The 16,082-nt window shown below is 42.9% G+C and overlaps 1 protein-coding gene across 1 annotated transcript in view; it reads left to right on the top strand.

Moving 5' to 3' along the window:
- Positions 1–297: 297 nt before the first annotated feature.
- SESN2 (sestrin 2) overlaps positions 298–16,082 on the top strand; it is a gene marked incomplete in the record, with an annotated part of 18,309 nt that continues 2,524 nt past the window's right edge. The window contains 5 exon segments of the mRNA XM_077481010.1: positions 298–532; positions 8,837–9,049; positions 10,325–10,507; positions 12,153–12,326; positions 14,139–14,280. Of these exon segments, the coding sequence (XP_077337136.1) occupies positions 443–532; positions 8,837–9,049; positions 10,325–10,507; positions 12,153–12,326; positions 14,139–14,280 (802 nt within the window).

The raw sequence follows: 16,082 nt of genomic DNA, 5'->3' as shown, positions 1-16,082 counted from the left end.
AAAAATAAAAAAAACCTCTGCAACTAAAAAAAATTCTAAATCTGAGTGCAAAAAGGGAAAGGCTGCTAAGTGACCTTATTATGGAGATGATGTAAATGTAATAAACAATGCAGAGTGCCAGGGATGAGCTTGGGGCTGGATCTCGCCTACAGAACTTGTTTATCTCCTACACACTGCAACAGCAGCGTAAGAGACTACACTTCCCGAGAGCCTTTGCGAAGTCCGCTGACTTGCGATTGGCGGAGGAGAAAGGTAGACCCGGCCCAGCTGGCGAGGCCATAAATAAGGTAGCGGAGAGGTGGGCGTGCACAAGGACAGAGTTCCAAGTTGGAAGAGAGGAGTATAGATGAGTGGAAACGTCTAGCAAAGACCGACCGGCGTACGTAGGTTCTTTATCGCCTCACCCGCAGCCCTGGAAGCCATTTGCCCCGTTGCTCCCATTATGGTGGGAGGCAATCACTGTACCTGCTCCATGGGCCGAGAAGACTGCTACCCCGGGTGCCAGTCGTGCTGCGCCCGTATTATTATGAAGGTGAGTGGGGAACGGCTTTAGAGAAAAAAGGGGTTACTTCACACCGAGAAGTCGATTAAAGTGTGGTAAGCAGAAGCGGCCAATCGCAAATCGTCTTTCTGCTAGCAGTGCAGTACGCTGTGAGCCGATTGGCTGCTTGTGGTGTACTTTGTATCCCGAGTCCAGCTGATTGTAGTTGCTGTGTGTGCAGATCTGAGGAGCGGGGCTGGCTGCTGATCTCTAGTCTAACAACTTCATTGGGAAGAAGTGTTCCCGAGCACGTCCTCAGTGTAACCTGAGACGTCACCAGCCTTGTCCTGTACACAGGTCCTCTTTATTGGTGGCCACACTCATCTACAAGTCAATGTCTGTTTTTTTTTTTTTTTTTTTTTTAACTAACTTTATTTAGGAATATCTGGTGGTACAAAACAATATTGCATATCAAGTCATCCCATGTCTTTCCGCTCCCTTCTGATAGGAGTAATCTATAGTCTGCAATGGATATGCCAAACATAGGGAGAGGGATCGGTTTCATCAAAGGTTTTTTTTTTTCTTTTTTTTTTTCTTTTTTTTTTTTTTTTTTTTCTAAGGTTTTAAAATGCTTAAAGGGGAGTTCCACCCCAAAAATAGAGCTTGTGCCTTTTGGAATCCCCCTCTTCGGTGTCAGGTACCTTTCAGGGGGGATCAGATACCTGTATAATCCAGGTATTCTCACTTCTGGGCATAGATGGATCTCTATGCCGTATCTTGTGCCCCCCAGCTGTCACACACAGCTCCCAGAAGACAGCAGGGACCAGTGGGATCGCACAGCGCGTCATGCACAGTAGTGAACCAGGCTGTGAGGCTTCACTTACCGTAGATAGCGATGCCTCCACCCGAGAGCCGAGTTACAGGTCTGCTTTGGGTGCCAACATCGCAGGCACCTTGGACACTTAAGTGTCCATTTTTTAAGTCATCAGCTGCAGTATTTGTAGCTGTTGACTTTACAAAAAAAAAAAAAAAATTGGCGGAGCTCTGCTTTAACAATAGCATTTTTTGTGTTAATGCTTAACAATACAGGTATCAATGTATTGATCTAATCAGTATATTGATAAGAAGGCTGAAATCCACAGCTCGGTGCCCATAGGGGCAAATCGGTAAACAGTCTACGCAAACAGCCTCTGCTTTGTATCGTACTATATAAACAGGGGGTCTATCTAATGCTTGTTATACACTATATAGCATTTGATTTCCTTTAGATTTACCTGCAGCTATGTAGTGCAAGAGCCTGCCTGATTGCATACAAATTGGAAGTGTTTTAGGTTTGACCTCATATTATATGGTTTTGGTAGATCTAAAGAAAATTGTATAGTGTATGGCCCCTAAAGGACTGACTGCTAGCAATTTGAAGGAGTGGATTCTGATGGATTGCTAACATACGATTTTTACCCGTTTCTTTTCTTTCAAACTGATTATTGTATTCCTGAACAAAAGTCTCTCTGTGCTGCTGATCAATGCAAGGCAATTGAATGATTTTCCACCCAGGCTTATCAACCCATTTTGATTGACTCTGGGTTGCATTTATCCTAAGGAAAGTTAGTCATTTGATTTTGGGTTTGATTGTTTTGAATGGCCTCACGGATAAAAATCTAAGCGCGTCTGATCATCGTAACACAGGCTCTTTCTGTCATCATTTTCTCCTCTTTTGTTGTCTTGTAACTCTGCTGCAATGTTACATCAGCAGGAGCTTTTTGGTGCATAGATTAAATGGAGCGCTGAACAAGTCCTGGGTTGTCTTTACTGCTTAGCAACCCCTTTTCTCACTGTGATCACTCATATTTGGGTGATTTATACTGGTGATGCAATTGAGATCATGCGATATTTGGGTAGCTTTAGAAAAGTTAGGCTGCATTCACGCCTGAGTGTTGTGTTTTTTGTTTGGTTTTTTAAGCGTTTGGTTTTTTCCTGTTGTGTACAATTTTTTAAAGTTATTTTGAGCATTGGCATGTTTTTTAATTCTCTAATAGAGAATGTTTCATCCTTTAAGGGTTTTTTTTTTTAGCTTTAAACTCTCCTGGTTTTATTTTTTCATAAGGGGTTAAAGGTTGAGGATACATTTTTATTAGGTTGGGGGTTAATATTGGGGTTAGGGTTTTTATTGCGTGATTTATTTTCATTTAATTCCAAAGACCTGCTGGTAGGTTAATTGACTCCTGTTTAAATTAGCCCTAGTATATCTATGAATGTGATTTAGGGACCTTAGAGTGTAAGCTCCTTGAGGGTAGGAACTGATGTTAATGTACAATATATGTAAAGCGCTGTGTAAATTGATGGCCCTATATAAGTACCTGAAAATATTGCATTTGAGCAGAAAAAATTTGATATGCTCGATTTCAATCCATGTATTTGGCTTATTTTCCCTGTACCCACAATGCAGACTGTTCTGTATCAAATGCTTTTACCAGAAATAATACATTGAAATCAAGCGTTTCCATTCATTTCCGTTCATTTCTATGGAACAAAAAAGCTTAAAGTGGTTTTAAACACTTTCAGACCACTTTTACCTATGGGTAAGCCTTTGAAGCTTACCTGTAGGTACTGGAAATATCTCCTAAATCTGTACGGCTTAGGAGATATTTACCATGTATGCTATCTCCAGCGTTTCTGTAAGGCCTGTGCCATGACCATCTCCCGCGCATGCACGGTGAGTCGCGTGACTCTGGCCAGTTGCGGAGCCTGAGTCCATGACCCTGGAGGTGTGAAGATGGATGCTTCCTCTAGCGGGGACATTGTGGGCTTGGTTTTCAGGCAAGTGGCTCTTAATGGGCTAGTATGCGATGCATACTAGCCCATTATGCTTTTACTTTGCAGGGGAATAAAGAGGAAGTAAAACCCACCAGGGTTTACTTCTTCGTAAAACGCACAAATCTGCCCAAATGGAGCTAAAATAAAACTCCAGAACTTTTGAGCTTCATTGGACTTGTAGTGGAGATGTGAACCATCTCCATAGAGAATAGTTTTTTTTTTTTTTTTGTCCCCCCTGCCCATGGTATTTTGGCGCTTTGAGCTTCAACAACGCAGCGGTGTGAATGGGGCAAGCAGCTGTTAGATGCAGCAAAGCCAATCAAGAAAACCTTTTCCTAACATTGGATAGAGTAGCGTGTATCCTTAAATTAAAAAAAATCGAATTCTCAATATAAATTAAGTGGAAAAGGTTACAGCTATTCAGTGCTTCCTAAACAGAGGAAGAGTTTTCCCAAGTGCCCTATAAAACTCAGCTGCTGTCTTCCCACAACTGGATCTTACATTGCGCATCCCCAGCACCGCCATCATGGATACGGGAGCTGGTTGTGGCTTCCCAAAGAGCCACAGCTGGCTCCTTTCTGTGCATGTGTGAGATTGCGTGAGGTTCTGAATGGTCCTGCAGCCTCCTGGAATATGTCACATGTTCCCAGGGTACTGGAGGAGGGGCAAGGATTGCAGATATGGGGGTGGATAGTGGATACTGATAAAGTCAGAATACAGTGCGATCTCAGGACAAGGTGAAAAGGAGGGGCAGATGGCATCACAATGCATTCTGTTTAGAAGTTTTTTTAGATATAAACAGAAAAGTGATCTGACGGTGTCAGGTGACATCCCAGCTCCCCCATGTGTGTGGAGGAAACACCACTGGAGCAGCACCCAGAAGATTATGGCCATCCTTGTAGTAGCACTAATTACGACAGTGATTTTTTTTTTTTCATCCCTAGCCACACACTGGATAGATTTGGTTACATAAAACCAAGCTGGACCAGTACAAGTTGGCAAAAGTCCAACTTCTGCTGTAAAACCCGTGTCGGATTTTTATTTTTGGCGTTGAGAGAATTATTTTTTATTTAAATCGGGTGTTTTTTTAATTTAATAAAATGCTTTTGCCATTAAAAATCGAATCTAAAAATAGTTTTCTATTTAAACCGGTTGTATACCTGTACAATAAAAAAAGCCTAAAATGCATAATGAGCTAGTATGCATACTAGCTCGTTATTAAAGCGGGGTTCCACCCTAAAGTGGAACTTCCGCTCATAGGAACCCTCCCCCCCCTCCGGTTTCACATTTGGCACCTTTCAGGGGGGAGGGGGGGTGCAGATACCTGTCTAAGACAGGTATTTGCACCCACTTCCAGGCATAGACTCCCACGGGAGTCTATGCAGTTTCCTGTCCCGCTGCGCTGTCTTCTGGGATACACACAGGTCCCAGAGACAGCGCGGACCATTCCTAGTGTGCTGCGTGACTCGCGCATTAGGGAACCGGGCAGTGAAGCCGCAACACTTCTCTTCCTGATTCCCTCACCTAGAATGGCAAAGGCAGCAGCCAAGACACGATCGATATCGGTTGCAGACATCGCTGGACCCTGGGACAGGTGAGTGTCTATTAAGTCAGCAGCTGTAGTATTTATAGCTGCTGGCTTTTAATATTTTTTTTTTAGGTGGAATCCCTCTTTAAATACTTGCCTTAGAACGAAGCGTCGGCAGCTTATTCCAGTCACTGCCGAGGGATCTGACATTTCCCCTTGGTGTATCTTCCGGGTTCGCGTCTCCGGGGCTCAGTGGCCGGAGCCGCAATGTCACATGCATGCGGGAGACTTCCTTCTGGCAAGGTCCGACAGTGGCTGCATGCGAAGTCAAGATCTCCTAAACCGAACAGGTTAGGAAGATATTAGTTTTCCCTACAGGTAGGCCTTATAGGCTTACCTGTAGGTAAAAATACAAAAAAGTATACAACCACTTTAACCACTTCCTGCCTGCCGTATGCAGAATGATGGCCGTGAAGTGGTTCTGACAGAGGCGTCTTGCCACGTGAACAGCTGTGACCAATCACGGCTGATTGCGTGAACCAGTAAACGGCGTTTCTCATTTTGCGCTGACAGGGAGAGCCGATCAGCGACTTTCACTGTCAGGGGGTGATAATCAGCACAGTCCCCTCAAATGTACAATTCACTGCCCACCACAGTGCCAATCACTGCCCAGCCGTAACACCTGTCAGTATTTGGTACCTAATCATTAGTGCCTACTCGTCAGTGCCTACTCGTCAGTGCCTACTCGTCAGTGCCTACTCGTCAGTGCCTACTCGTCAGTGCCTACTCGTCAGTGCCTACTCGTCAGTGCCTACTCGTCAGTGCCTACTCGTCAGTGCCTGGGAAAACAATTTTATGACAACTAAAAACAATTTTTTTTTAAAGTTTTTTTATTTTTTGCTAAACTAAAAAAAATGCATAGGTGATCAAATTCCACCAAAAGAGAGCTTTGTGGGAAGAAAATTACAATTGAGTATGAGTACAGTGTTGCATGACCGTGCAATTCATTCAAAATAACAGCGCTGAAAACTGAAAATTGTCCTGGATAGGACGGGGCGTAAGTGCCTGGTATTGAAGTGGTTAAGATACATTAATAATTTAGTTTATTCAACATGAATTGGAGCTTAGTTATGTAGCTTGAGGCTGTTAATGCTGCAATATACATTTACATTTTTGGTAAACTTATTCAATGAATCCAAGCTCTGCAAGCTGAGAACATGCACTGCATTGATGCGGTCATGAAATTTCACAGTAACCATGAGATAAATCAGAGTTCAGGAATATTCCTTTATTCTATTTTGAAAATCTATGTACACTACAAACTGTTTGAATCTGTTCTGATAGCACTGTTTTGCTAACCTGACAGTTTATTCCAAATGGCAAACCTTCATTTTGTTTGCAAATATATAAAAGTTTCGAGCTACCAGCAAAATCGAGTCCTTAAATTTAAAAATCCGACCGTCTGTATGCTCCATCGCCTTTTTCGCGGACATATGTTGTACGGCAGCTTTTAACATTTTCCGCAGACAAATGTCTGTTGGATTTTCTGAGCGTGTACACAAGTCCGTTGGCCAAAAGTCCAAAGTACAAACACTCATGCTTGGAAGCAACCAAAAAATAAAATCCTCATGCGTGTGTCCTGCTTCCTAATATAGGGGGTCAACAATGCCAAGAGTTGGTGAAAGCAGGGGTCTCATCTGGAGATAATTCTGAAAATCTGGATTCCCCTGGAGCTCCCGCAGCAAAAGCAATTGACAATTGGTCACCATTAATAAAGCAACCATTTTTTGGTCCAAGAAGACTGCCTCCTCCTGTTCCTGGACTGGACTTGTGTCAAAGCAATAACACTAAGTCCAATAATACAGTCTCCCCTCTGGTTTCGCAACATGTCTGGTTAATGAATGGCCGTTCAGAAATGAAAAGCACGAATCGGCATTTGCCAAATGTCTACTAACACAAAATTGGCACAAGGAGCCCAAAGGGTGGTGCTAAAGAGCTGAAAACCCACGTAGTACGTCACTACATTTGTGTTTTGTTGGCAGACAATTCCTTGCTGTGTGTATGCAAGACAAAATTCAGGCAAATGCCTTCGTACAAAAGTCTGAGATTTTGTCTGCGAAAAATGTGACTGTGTACAAGGCTGCTCAATCTGCTTAATAGTGGATTTCCTCACTTCCTGTTGCATCTTCTGCACAGGGCAGGCAACAAACTGGCAAGGGTTTTCTTCCCTACTTAGTCTAAAACTTAAGTGTTGGCTGTATATAAAAACCTAATTTTGAAATTGTAGGACCATTTTATATGCCAAGCTTGACTTGGGCTCCATTCACATTTGGCATTTTGGGGATTGCAGCAGAATCACTGATTCTGCCTGCAATCTCAAAACACATTACAATCGCAAAATGCCCAAAAAGAGCAGAAGCTTTGTGTGATGCAAATTGCCACAAGATATATTGCAGCAAAACTGCACCACATTTTAGGTGCCATTGAAAATGGTACCTGAACCTGCCTTTTGCAATTGTAGTGCGCTTTAAGTATGTGGGTAGAATCGCAGCGATTCTGCTGCGATACCAAATTTGTGAATGCAGCCTTAAAGTTATTTAGCTATTGGGTTTATACAGATAACATATATAATTTTAAAAACTGTCGTCTTTTGACTATTGTGTTGAAGAATGTATTGTATTCTAGTGCCATTGTATTGCCTAACCATTAGTACCTTCTGTATGTGCCATGTATGATCATTGTATTCTAAGGATATTTACAACTATTGTAATCCATTTGGCTTACAGAACATATCCACTGTAAACCAGTGTTTTAGCTTCAGTCCCCAATGGGTCGTGTTTTTAGGATCTTAAAAAATTTGGGGTAACTGCTATGGCTATTCTCAGAGCAGGAAAGCATGATGGGAAAGTTAGTGGTACTAAACTGTCCTATTTACAGCCAAAAAAGCTGCCATCTTGGCTTCTGTTTGATCTGCAGTTGCCATGGTGATGCACATATATTAGGTTATGACATCAGCCATGAGTTTGCTTGATCGCTAATGTAAGCACACTAGTAACTGTAACCGTTATCAATCAGGGCATGCCTTGAATGTAATGGTTTTGGAAAACCATTAAATTGATGGCTTTAGTTCTGCTTAAAAAAATAAACTGGTGTTGACCAACACTGTACAGTACCTTGCAAAAGTATTCACCCCCTGGCTTTTTACCTATTTTATTACATTACAGCCTTTAGTTCAATGTTTTTTAATCTGATTTATATGTGATGGATCAGAACACAATAGTCTAAGTTGGTGAACTAAAATTAGAATATATACATAAAAAAAATCAGAAATAAAAAATTGGCATGTTAAAAAATCCAAATATTTGATCCCTAGGAGCACCATCAAATCTATCATAACCAAATGGAAAGAATATGGCACAACAGCAAACCTGCCAAGAGACAGCCGCACACCAAAACTCACTGACTGGGCAGGGAGGGTATTTATCTGAGGCGGCAGAGACCTAAGGTAAAACTGGAGGAGCTGCAGAGTGTAAAAGGGGGCTAATGCAGAACAGCCACAAAACCCCTTCCAGGGTATCTGAAATACAGCAGAGTGGTGTTCCCACCCCACATCCAGTTACTACCTGCACTTCGGCCCCATTCACACCTGAGTGTTTTGTAGCTTGAAGCTACAAAACACTGGGGGGGGGGGGGGGGGGGGGAGAATCTCATCTCTATGCAGATGGTTCACATCTCCATTCAAACGCCAGGGTTCCCGAGTTCTGCTTTAAACACATTCCATGCATCCATTAGGATTAAAGTATACTCATTGTGTACATATATTGTGTGGTTGATCGTATGTTCTACTGCATTCCATTTGGTGTTTTTATTGCCCAGGGCAGTGTACGAACCTAGAAATTAGTGATGTAATATTTGAAAGCGTGCATGCACACGTGCAACTTTTGTCAGTCCATTATTGACTGCAGGTAGTTTGTGTTCATGATTATGTTCTAAAGCAGTCTTGGTTTCAACAGGATCAAGGAGAGATGACTAGACCGAGGGATAACAGGGGTCCCAGTGCTTATATTCCTGTGACACAGCTACCGGGGCCAGCTCTGAATGACAACATTGCTGCAGTTATGAGCCTTCATCCTGGGTATCTACGGGTATTTTGGAAGACACAGCATCAGCTTTTGCGTATGGATGGAGCACTGTCCCTCCCAGAGAGACACTATGTTGCCATAATGGTAAGTCAAAAAATATCCTTGTATTAAACTGGAGCAAACCTATTAGCATTGAAAGTTTAATATTGTATATGGCAAGGAAAGGGGGGGGGGGGGGGCGGCGTGGGGGGTTGCTAAAAATGGTGAAAATGAATGTAGGGACGTCTAATCGTAAACTGCCATATAAGTTTTTCTTTTGTGTAGATACGCTTTATTTTTTTTCATATTACATCGGTTTTCACTTTCCATTTGGTGTTTAAGGCTTCGGCCAAGTAGAATGCATGATACATATTTTGACTACATTAACAATGCAAATCCGATATGTGCACAAACAAACAATAAAAGTAAAGCTTCTTTAGCGTAATCAAGCCATCCTGTCATACTGTTAACACTTGTCTTAAAACTAGCACTGAAATGGTACCTAAATAACAGCCATCTGGGCTTGCATAGGGCCTTGGTTAAGTAACCCCTGCTGCTGATTATCCTTATTCCTTCACCCTTTCACACATGAGAATGAGGAAAAGAGACCCTGTACCATTACCAAGTTTCCAACTCCACTTCCTATGACAATTCTGGCTGTGCGATAAGCCAGTCACAAAGCCCATCATGTGCAAAGTAGGGCGAGTCACACACTCCCACTTGCCTTGAGTACTGGGTATTGTCGCTTGGCTTTTGTGAATAGACAGAGCATCGGGGGGCGCAAAGAAAAGCCAAGTAAAATCACCTGTGTGGGCCAGAATTAAAGAACCCTTGGCTTTGTAGTGCATTGACAAACCACATTAAAATTTAGGTGAACCTTTAAAGCGGAAATTCAATAATTTTTTTTTTCAAATTTCAATCTATTAAATCTTCTGCTCTTATAACTTTGGCTAGCATAAAAAAAAAATTCTGCCAGTAAATACCTTATACACCCCACTTCCTGTTTCTTGTCTGGTAAAAAGCCTAGGCTTATGACATCATGCACAGCTCTCTCTCCTGAAAGTTTGCCAGGAAGGAAAGGGGTTGAGTCAGGGCCAATGAGAGCTGCAGAGCTGGAGGGTGGGCCTCTGGGTGTCTGTAAATCCAGAAAGTGAACAGGCAGCAGCTTCAGCATCCCAGTTAAAATGGTTACAGCCAGGCTCGTTGGAGGGAGATTTCTGCAGCATATTTGGAAAGTACAGAATCACAGTATATATAAAATATGCAAAGTGGTTGGAGGGATTCAGAATGGCAAATGTTTTTATTACATATCATGTGAGCAGAGTGCAGTTCCTCTTTAATTCCCTCTTTACTATTTAACTGCATCATATCTCATTTTAGGCTGCTGCTCGCCATCACTGTGACTACTTGGTTTCACTTCATTCCACCCATTTCCTTCAAGTTGGTGGGGACCCTTGTTGGCTGGAAGGCATTAATGCTGCACCACTCAAACTGCGAGTGCTTAATGATTTAAACAAGATACTTGCACATAGACCCTGGCTTATAACCAAAGAGCACATTGCGGTAAGTGAAACCACAGGATTGGACTATGTAGAAGGGCTATTTAACTGCCTACGAAGTTCTAAAGCCAGCCGTGCACGGTTTGACTCTTGGCTGGTTCAGCAGGAACTAGCTGAGATTTGAGTCATGTATAGGCAGGCTGAATGTACTCAAGTTGATCGCTCTGTTTGGGTACAACCAGCTTGTCTGGTTTTTCGCGTTAATATTGCTGTAGCCACAAGCAATAATCGCAGTTCTCCTGACAGGACAGCTCCCCTGCCAGGAGATCACGGGAGAGATTCCCCCTGCCAACGCAATGGTGTTGATCGATTAAGATTTTGTTTCCTGCAACTTGTAGTTGCAGAAAGTCACATCTATGGCCAGCTTAAAACTCCTGCAGTGACTTTCAAAACTAGCTTGGTAAAGGCAGCTTCTTTGCTAACACTGCTAGGCTGATCATTTCTGCTGATATATTAGAAGGGTTTACACAATTTACACATGGCAGTGGTTTACACTGGCAGGCAAGGGATGTTGGAACCTAATCTGAGGAACCTTATAGACCCCTTTCACACTAGGGCGTTTTGCAGGTGCTTTGGCATTGTAAATGGTACCTGCAAACAGCCCTAAAACAGCTGCTCCACTCAGTTGCGCTGGTAGGGCATCAGAAAAAGTCCTGCCAGCAGTTTCTTTGGAGAGGTGAACCTCACCGCTCCTTCCTATTAAAATCAATGGGGCAGCGCTATCATACCACCAGTAAGATGCCGCTGCAGCGTTTTGTGGGTGGATTTACCCCTTTTCTGCTGCTAGCGGCCAATTAGCGACACTTTTACAGATGACGCCTGGGTCAGCACCAATGTGAAAGGGGTCTTAAAGTTGTTCAGCAAAAAACTGGAATCAAATATGACTAGTGTCATTATGCAAAAGCTGACTGACCCCACACAACCTAGACTTCTTCAGGACACAAAGGGGGACTTAATAAATTGCCACACAAACTGTTCATTGCCCTAGAGTAGCCAGTTAACCGTGCACTTTATATAGGTGTAAGTTGCTATGGAGAAACGTACAGCTCTTACTGCATCCACATTTTAAATGTGGCCCACAGCCTATTTGGCTGGAATTTAAAAAAATGGTCACCAATTGCTAGTAAAGGACTGTTGGGTCAGCTGTCACTCTCTGGGCTCATTCACATGGGGCATATAAATTAATGCCCCATATAATGGCCATTTTTTCTGGAACAGGGTTTGGATCATGCATGTGCAACAAGTCCCGTAGTCAATTCTGAGACAGTAGCTGCTCTGTGTGACATCCATGTGGGTGCACAGGCCCTAAATGTACAGCCTCTGTGTTGAGCCATGCATCTGCTTGGATGCCACATTGAGAGCAGCAGCTGTGTCCATGCAGCTGCTGTGTCCTAGTTGACAGGTATGGGGATGCATGCACACTGGTGCTTCCCTGTACAGGGTAAATAAATATACCTGTCTAAAGCCTTACCTCAAACTTTGGCATTCCAAACTTATGAAGAATTGCCTTAGCAGAGATTACCTTCAGGGAAAATTGCAAGTTGACGCAATTGGCATATTAAGAGTTTTTATATTGAAAGTAGGTTGAAGATTGGAAGGTAACTAGCATTGGTGTAAATGTATTAAATGTTTGTTTTTCTTTCCTGCAGTCTCTTGTGAGCTCCGAAGGTGGAAACTTTTGGTCTCTTGCTGAACTGATCCAAGCTCTTGTCCTGCTTACACACTTCCATGCACTTTCCTCTTTTATTCTGGCATGTGGCATCTATCCTCCAGAGGGACTAAATATTGAGCGCCCTCCTTCTCCTGTTGGGCCCTTAAGTCCGGTATGTACATTGTCAAAAGAACTTGTTTTTTTGTTATACTAGGCTTTATTTTTTTTATGGAGTAAAGTCTTGTGTCTTTTTGTCTAGTTGCTCTGTGCAGTGGTTTTACACGAAGCAGCCCAGATCATTTTTTTCTCGGGTCCCTTACTGGCTCTCCTGGCCCCTCTAACCTGAGTGCCCCAACAGCAAGCAGCTTGCTATATGTGCACACAAGCTGACACCGCTCCCTGTGTCGATACAGAGCCTTGGTTCTGCCCTGTCCTCATTGGATAACTGAATTTGACAGCGGCGGAAGCCAATGGTGCCACTGCTGTCTCGGCCAGAGTTCTGGATGGCTGAGGCACCATTTCTCATTGCTGGATCGAGTGGGGGCTGTTGCACACAAGGCTTTATCTTAATGCATTAAGGTCAAACTTCTGACTTTACAACAACTTTAGGTATTACTCTGAAATTACTTAAAAATGGACTTCCAAAAGCGCATTTATGTTGGCTTGTTGTCCAATATGAGGCAAAGTAGTGGGTGGGGCCACACAAACTTCCTTGTTGAAATTTTTACTAGCTCAAGAGCATTCCAGTTTTAGGGTACGGAGTTGTGTTGGTGCCTCCTATACCAGGCTGTTGAATCTTACGAACTAAAGGTACACTTAAGAGGATCTATCATTAAAGCTTAATTCTGGGTAGTCGGCTTCTTTTGTAGAAAGTTAAGTCCAAGTAGCTGCATGACATGGCCTGGGCTGATCTTATTTCACTCACAGAAGATGGCTCACTGTATTTCTGGGAGCCCGATGCTTCAGATCTAAGCAACTGCAACATTAGTCAGTGCAGCTGCTGTGCCCACCCCTCCTGCCCAATGACTAAAACCTTTGTATTATTGTGAACTTTCACAAAATACAAAAGCTTCTCTGTACAGGCAGCAGAGGTGTGGGCATAGCTGCTCGGTGTTCCTCAAGCCCCAGCGTCCATAAAGCCATAATCCCATCAGATATAAATAAGTTCAGTAGATGTCATGCACCTCCTTGGACTTTGGTCAGTGTCTGCAATTTTTACAAAATTCCTGAAATTTGTGTTTATATTTTCAATTTAAGTAGTCTTGGTCATATGGTCTCTGGCTAAAGCTGGCAAAAGGCTGAATAATTCCTCCATCTGTGCTATACAGCACAGCTGGATAGATCTCACGCTGTGCCTATATTTTGACTGCTGGCTGTCAAAATACTTGTGCTGCATACTTTTTCATGGAGGGATGTCTGAATGGGAGGCGGCCACCTACTAAACAAATTCTCACTGGTTCCGCAGGAATCAAAAAAGCTTGTAGTTTATGGCCAGTGTAATTATTACTGCACAATCTCTTTAGTAATGACATAAAGGGATCAACTATTCTACCTTTTTCTGCTTAGATGTGTGTAGAAACAATGCTTTTAAATATATTTACACAGATTAATTTGAGCATTTCCATGTAGGTCTAAAATGGTTTGGAGTTTCCCTTTCTGAAGGCAGATAACAAAACTGCTTATTTGCTTGAAGGTCAGTTCCTCAGGAGAATAGTGTAGTTCCCCTGTTTGTGTAGTTGCGTGTTTTTTTAGGATGAACTAAACAAACCTCAGTATATACACAAAATGGCAATGTAAAGTGAATTATATATTTGACTAGCTTGGTAAAACTAAGCACTTGATTTTTAATGTTTCTGGTAAATGTACCGAGGCGAATCACACTAAAGTGAAAATGTGCATAAAGCGCATTCATATTAAACCCTAATTTCAATAGGAATTATTGTATTGGTATATTTGTCTCAGTAATGTGTGTGCATTCCTGCAGGGGTCAAGCATGCCACAAGAAGCGGAGCGTGTACTGGCTGAAATGAAGAAGCTGGATGAGGAAGAACAAGAAACCACTCGGGAGGAAATGGAGACTAGGTTTGAGAGGGAGAAGAGAGCATGCGTTATGGTGACATCTAATGGTAATTGAAGTCTTATTAATCATTTGCTGTTTAACCACTTAAGCCCTGGACCATTTGGCTGGCCAAAGACCAGACTACTTTTTGCGATTTGGCATTGCGTCGCTTTAACAGACAAATGCATGGTCATGTGACGTGGCTCCCAAACAAAATTTGTCTTTTTTTTTCCCCCACAAATAGCTTTCTTTTGGTGGTATTTGATCACCTCTGCGGTTTTTATTTTTTGTGCTATAAACATCGAGGCCACCGGGCACTCGCATCGGCTCTGGGAGCGAGTGGGGGCTAAAGATTAATTTCAAAACTTTTTCCACCTTTACTATGACCTAGAAACTGTTCAACTCAGTTGAACAAACTAACTGAAATCTCTTGGAAGTAAAAATTTAAAATATGGTAGCATAAGTGTGCACACCTTAAATCAGGCGCTCCACCCTAAAGTGGAACTTCCGCTCATTGGAACCCTCCCCCCCCCTCCGGCGCCACAATTAACACGTTTCAGGGGGAGGGGGGTGCAGATACCTGTACAGTACAGGTATTTGCAACCACTTCCGGCATAAATAGATATTTACGCCACTTCCTGCGGGTCCCCCGCTGTCCGCTGGGAAACATACGGATCCCAGGGACAGCGGGGACCATCCTTATTGCGCAGCGCGATATGCGCAGTAGGGAACCGGGAAGTGAAGCCGCAAGGGCTCCACTTCCTGATTCCCATACCCAAGATGGCAGCGGCAGCACCCGAGAGACTATCGAGAGATCGGCTTCCGGTGCCGACAACGCGGGCGCGCTGGGCGGGTAGGTGTCCTTATTTTAAGTCAGCAGCTGCAGTATTTGTAGCCACTGACTTTAAAAAAAAAAAAAAAACGGTCGAACTCCCGCTTTAAATATTTTTGAAGCACCTTTTCGATTTTATTACAGCAATCAGTCTTTTTGGGTATGAATCGATCAGCATGATATATCTTTACTTGGCAATATTTGCCCACTCTTTACAAAAACACTCCAAATCTGTCAGATTGTGAGGGCATCTTCTGTGCACAGCCTCTTCAGATCACCCCACAGATTTCAATTGGATTCAGGTCTTTGCCATTCTAAACTTGAATCTTCTGGTGAAGCCATTTCTCTGATTTGGATGTTTACTTTGGGTCGTTGTCGCTCTGGCGTTTCTCTTAATGTTCAGCTTTCTAGCAGAAGCCTGAAGGTTTTGTGCCAATATTGACTGTTATTTGAAACTGTTCAGAATTCCCTTTACCTTGACTAAGGCCCCTGTTCCAGCTGAAGGAAAAACGGCCATGAAGCACAATGCTGCCACCACCATGCTTCACGCTGGGTATAGTGTTTGGTGATGAGCAGTGTTTTTACTCCAAACATCTTTAAAAATTATGGCCAGAAAGTTTTACCCTGGTATTTATCAGACCATAGCACATTTTTCCCACATGCTTTTAGGAGGCTTCAGATGTATTTTTGTAAAATTAAGCTGGGCTTAGATGGTTTTTCTTCAGAAAACTCTTCTTGCCACACTAGCCAGGACATAGGAAGAATATGGTGATTGTTGTCAGCTGTACCACACAGCCAGTACTTGGCAGATATTCCTACAGGTCTTGGTGTTACTGTAGGACTCTTGGCAGCCTCCCTGACCAGTTTTCTTCTCTTTTCATAAATTTGAGGGATGTCCAGTTTTTGGTAATGTCACTGTTGTGCCATATTTCTCCACTTTTTAATGACTGTCCTCCCTGTGTTCAGTGGTATATCAAATGCTTGGAAATTCTTGTACCCTTCTCCTGACTACCTCTTAACAATGAGATCTCGCTGAT

Source organism: Lithobates pipiens, unplaced genomic scaffold (genome assembly GCF_037356315.1).
Source record: "Lithobates pipiens isolate NorthernLeopardFrog02 unplaced genomic scaffold, aLitPip1_a1.2 Scaffold_16, whole genome shotgun sequence".
NCBI classification, from domain to species: Eukaryota; Metazoa; Chordata; class Amphibia; order Anura; family Ranidae; genus Lithobates; species Lithobates pipiens.
This window is presented reverse-complemented; position numbering and strand designations above follow the sequence as displayed.